The 6,000-nt window shown below is 31.4% G+C and overlaps 1 protein-coding gene across 1 annotated transcript in view; it reads right to left on the bottom strand.

The window, feature by feature from the left end:
- Positions 1 to 798: 798 nt before the first annotated feature.
- Positions 799 to 6,000, bottom strand: part of LOC134247400 (uncharacterized) — a 29,262-nt gene continuing 24,060 nt past the window's right edge. The window contains exon 7 of the mRNA XM_062729774.1: positions 799 to 4,433. Coding sequence (XP_062585758.1) covers positions 3,931 to 4,433 — 503 coding nt within the window. The 3' untranslated portion in view covers positions 799 to 3,930. The remainder of the gene's footprint in view (positions 4,434 to 6,000) is intronic.

Here is a 6,000-nt window from a genome sequence, read left to right as displayed (position 1 = left end):
TGTTTTGTTTACCTTTCATTTTATTTTTTTGTTTTTTTGACATACATGTCTTTTGTACTGTTTTCCGTGGTGTAACATCAGGTCCGTCACTGTTGAACATCAATAAATGAAAATGAGATTAAGCTCCGCCCATTCTGTGACGTAAGCGGTCCAACATCTCGTCGACCTGTCCAACATCTCACTCAGCGGTCCAAACATGGGTTTTTTATGCCCGCTCAGCAAAACATCAGAAATGTTAGACTTCTTTACGTATAGATTTGTATAGGAACAAATTTTTAAAGGTATAACAATATGCATTTATTGACGTTCGAGGGCAACATACGTTTTGTCGGACTCAAGAACCAAACTGTCTGCCTGAAGCAGACAGTTTGCTTCGAGGGTCCGACAAAACGCATTTTGCCCGAGCACTTTGTCAATAAAAGTTTTGTTATACCTTTTAATTTTAATCTATATTTAATCTATATTATTTTTACATGCATGCATTTATACTGTATTCTGTGATGTTACATCAGATCTGTCACTGTTTAACACCAACGAATGAAAATGAGATTATGCTCCACCCATTATGTGACGTAAGCGGTCCAACATCTCACTCAGCGCTCCATCGATTTTTTTATCCCCACTCAGCAAAACATTCAAAATGTTAGACTTTTTTCGTATAGAATTGTACAGGAACACATTTTTAAAGGTATAACAAAAGGAATTATTCCTGTTCCAAAAAAGCAGTCTGTAGAAGTTTGCTGTCATTTAATCATATGTGCTGGATCTTTGGATCCGAAATAGAATGGAACTCAAACAATGTTGTGGACTTATTTAATAAACTGACCAATACAATACATATTGCTTAACAAGCTAGTTACAAACAGACTACGTACTGCAATACATTCAAGCAAGATACATGAATTCTACATGTATGTCTTACTGTACACTTTTAATCAAATTAAATTATTCAGATTGAATAAAAAATGAGAAGACACTGTACTTTATCCAAATAATATATGAACCACATGTAAATTGAATTTTTATTTGACAAATCACCCTTTAAAATAGACAAGATCACACTGCTTAAAATTTCATTAATAACCATGTTATAACCTATTCATAATAAAAAGTTGGGGGAAAGCATGGACCTGATCAAATGTTAAAGTGAAAGTTATCATTAAGGTCATAAGTAACGTAGTTTGAACTTTATTGGATTCTTCCCTGGAGTTGAAGAATTTCACTAAATGAAGGACCTGTGGCAATACTTTTAATGTCTATATATGTATTTGTACACCTCTTCTAAAACAATTTTTGATGAAAAAAAAAATCTGTAATTTATGTTTTGAAATTTTTGTACATTTTTCTTTGAATAATGCAAAATTTTTCACAATTTATATTTTTTCAAAACCCCTGGTAACGCATGCTGACTTTTTGTCTAGGAACATGTAATGGCATTACAAGTTTAAATTTAGAATATCTTGAAAAATTATCAGTAGGTAAGGTACCTTGCATATGTCCTTACACTAATATTGGGGGAGTTCTTTTTTGGACATTGAGAAAGTGGGTAATATCAAGGATAAGTTTGAATACTAAGGCAATGTATTTCACAATATTATCTACTTCATAATCTAAGTACCATATATTTATATACCTCAGGAAATGTTCAGTGCCAAAATGAATTCTTGAACAGAAATCACTGCTGCTTAAATTTAGATGACATTTACAAAAAATATTCAAAAAAATTTCTTGGTCTAATAAAATGTTAGGAAAGACAAATTGAGTAACACATACACTTTAGATTCAATTTATTTAATATGTCTTTGGGCAGATAACTCTGAATACCCAAGAATTTAAAACTCCATGTACCCTGTTTACCTGAGGTCCTTAATTTTCAATATACTGTCTCCTAATCTGTCAAAGAGAAATTGCAGAATGATTATATACAAAAAATTATTAAAAACAAAGATTTTCAACATTATGATTTCCCAATTTCCCTGTCAAAGGATCATCAGCCTCTCAAAATACTTGAAAACATATCATCCTTTCTGACTTGAAATTGGAGAGCAACCTCATAAATTTAAATCTATAATGAGACAATGTCAAGGCTAAAGTCAACTGAAATGGTCATAGTTTAAAATACAGATAAGTTTGCATATGCTTGAAAGTCAGAAATTACGGCAAAAGTCATCTCTAATGACCTGTGTGTAAAGTTTGAAGATCACATTGTATGACAAAGGCTACATGTAAATGAATTAACAATTATGCAAATAATAGCTGGTTTACAGTAAAACCCTTAAACATGTTAAAAACTGAAATCTGATTTGCATATTAACCTCCTCTATCCAGAGTTATTGTTTATTGCACACTCCCACAAAGGCTTCTGTGAAATTAATGGGTTTTATTACAAATTCCTAAAAAAAAATTAAAATACATGTATAGCTATATATGTTTCTTTAAGAGGATTCTTTTTAAAATTTATAATTTTTTTTACTCTTTTGTAGTTCCTTAAAAACTTGTAAATCATTTTAAGAGATGACAGATTTTAAATAAATTACAAAATTCATAATTGCACAACCATAAAAATAACATTCAATTCAACATCAGTAGCAAATGCAGGTATATGCCTCTAATATTTAGAACTGTATATGCATGATTTAGGTCATATACATATACAGTGGAGCCTCATTTATCCGTACGCTTTGGTTCCTAGTCAATTTGTCTGGATATGTGAAGCATCTGGATATCTGAATTACCATTTAAACAAGATACAATAGCATAGGAAAATTCTGTTCCCATGAAAAATCGTCAGGATAATGAAGCATCCAGATATCTGGCGTCCGGATATCTGAGGGTCCACTGTACTGTATACAGGGAAATTTTTGCCCCAGTTTAATTTTCACCCCTTTCGCCCTACTCTGGCGTGGGCGAATTTAAAACGGGGCGAATTCAAAGTAAACTGCATAATATCTTAAACAAAAATCTTTTTGGGCGAATTTAAAACGGGGCAAACTTGTTTTCAGATGTGAAAGGGCGAAAATAACACGGGGCAAAAATAACCCTGTATACAGTATTACTGGTATTTTGCAAGAGTTGTAACCTTGATCTAATTTAGACATAAGGAAAGAGGGCGTATAAGGCGTGAACAATCCCCCGCTCTGGGACAAAATGTTTCTCAATTTTCAATATTCACAGAAAAGTTAAATTTTTCTAAGATCATGTTCCAAGTAATGTCATCTTCAAAACATTTTATCATTTTATTTTACTGAAGACTTATTATTTGAAAATCTTTATTTCAAACTTGACAGTTAAGCATAATTAGTGGAAAATGGCTTAACTATAGCTAGAAAAAATGAATTTTGAACATGAATGGGTCAAGTCTCCATTCTTCGTTAATGGTTAAATGATGGAAATGTAAATGTTAAATCTATTTCATTTGTCCAAAAAATGGAATCTGAACCCATTCTATATGAAAATTGAAAATTTCTGAAAAAATTTACGTTTCAACAAATCCGTTCATTTAAATCACACTGACAGATGTCGATAATGTATATACTTCGTAGCGTAGTGGTTAAAGCGGTCGGTCTTGGACTAAACCCTGCGCTTTGGAGAGAGTTCGAATCATACATGAAGCTTTTTCTTTTTTGTTTTCACATATTTTAAAAACATGAGTGAAAAATAAATTATTAATAAAATATTAAAACAATGAAATACAAAATTAAATGTGTAAAAGATGATATAAACAATATAATATTGAAAAATCTAACTTGTAGAATTGAGAAATGTCTTTTCTCAGAGCGGGGGATTTTTCTCACCTTGTATGCCTCCATTCTTTTCCCAGGATCTATTCTCTTAGTCCAAAAATAAAAAAATATATTACACACAATATAAAAGGCTAAAGAGCATTCGTATGGTTGAACAATCTTCAAATGATATTCGATCAGGTTGTTTTCAAATGAAAAGGGGTGTTTCACTGTTACTGCTCATATAGCTTTCCATTCTTGAATAATCTGGATAAGAATTTGACACCATATTCACAGAACAGTCTGTCGAAGCACAACTTTTATAATTTCCATTCGTTGTTAATTTTGAATTATATGTGTGCCTTGATTCAGAGGCTGGATTGAGAGGTAGACGTTTTTTCAGTTTTTCCGTAATCACTTTCTCCACATCAGTTTGGTTGCCCTTAAGGTTAAAACCAACAAATTTTTTTTCTAAGCCTGTCTTTTTATAACATTCCTTAATGCTGCTCTGAATTTCACAACAGTTTTCATGGTTATATAAAACTGAGATGTAATAAGGCCGTATTCTGCATTTTCCTCTCGCTGCATCAGACTTCAGAAGATTGGAAAATTTGTTTTTATATTCTTCATCATTTTTCAAGAGACACACTTCAACCACAATGATTAACGCCAAGCTCTCATTGGCCAAATCACTAAATGCCCTTATTATATCTAAAAGAAAAAAAAACGCATTATAATAGACTGATAATTTTCCATGGAAAATCTCAACAACAATCTATATACTGTAAATATGGATATTTTTAAAAAATAAAATATTGTGAAAATTCTATTTTTAGTAACCATGAAAAAAAGTTTTCAATCTTGTGTAGTCTACTTGTGTGCCAAGAATATTGAAATCAGAGAATTTATGGAGTATGTTTTATAGGTTTCAATTTGTTTTTTAGTAATATACTATTTAAAAAATTGAAACCATACACTTGGTTATCATTTGTGAAATTTAAATTATTCCAAAACTTTCTGTTTTAAAGGAATTTCACAGGAAATATTTTTACACATTTAACACCGCTCATATAAAATGTATTGGATACTTATGTAGTCTACTTGTGTGCAAGATATATTGAAATCAACCAAAACTGTAGGGAATAGCATTGGAATTTCCACATTTTTAGTAACCATGGCAACACCGCATCAAAATTAAAAACCGATGCACTAAAAAGTCTACTTGTGTGCCAAGTTATATTGAATATATAAATAAATGATTTCACATATAAACCCTATCAACCCGAACATCAAAATTAAAAACCGGAGGGAGGTTGATTTATTGTGCTTGTGTGCCAATTATATTGAAATCACCAAAACTGAGGAAATCCTTTCAACTTTCTTTCACTACTCCAGTCTTAAGAAGACCTTTTTTTTATGCGTGATCTTCTATTGTAGTCCCATCCACAATCGGGGAGCATTATTTGAATAAATTACCTTACATGAGGATGCTTCTGAATCAATACTACTAAATATAACCAAATATGACAATGTTGTTCTTGAGAAGAAGATTTTTAAAATTTCCCTATATATTTCTATGCAAAACTTTGATCACAGCCATTCATTTGAACTTAACCTAAGGATATTCTGAGCCAAGTTTGGTTGAAATTATATTAGTCTAGTGATTCTTGAGAATAAGATGAAGATGTGATATGATTATGACAACAACAGACTTTGATCAGAAAAGCTTACTAGAGTCATCTAGAATCACTCACTAGAGTAACTAAGTAATAAAACTAACATTTGATGAAAATGTTTTTCCTAAATTTATAGATTCATGGTGTTGTACACTTTTCCTATAGCAAGGGTATTCAGAGCCAGAAGTCTCTGATGAGACTGTATAGCTCTACTAGTCTGTATGTGTAACAAAGGAAAAGTAGCACTTGGATTTGAAACTTTGCAAAAGGCAGCAATAAATAGATATAATGATCTTAGTGTAAGATGTACATGTGTGCCAAATTTTATTGAAATCTTACCAAAATGGTACTCACTAGGGTAACTGCTTAAAACTAAATTTGGAAAATTTTTTCTAAAAAATTTTACTATTTTTAGTCTCTGATGAACACCGATCATTGTGTAACAAAGGAAAAATAGCACTTGGATTTGAAACTTTGCAAAAGGCAGCAATAAATAGAATAATGCATCTTAGTGTAGTCTACATGTGTGCCAAATTTTATTGAAATCGGACCAAAATGGTAGGAGGGGTTATGCTTTAAAGGAATTTCTAAAAAATTTCTAT

This window comes from Saccostrea cucullata, unplaced genomic scaffold, assembly GCF_032062105.1.
Source record: "Saccostrea cucullata isolate Sc308-1 unplaced genomic scaffold, CSIRO_AGI_Scuc_v1 ctg2022, whole genome shotgun sequence".
Taxonomy (NCBI): Eukaryota; Metazoa; Mollusca; class Bivalvia; order Ostreida; family Ostreidae; genus Saccostrea; species Saccostrea cuccullata.
The sequence above is the reverse complement of the archived record's forward strand: the minus strand, read 5'-3'. Positions and strand labels throughout refer to the sequence as shown.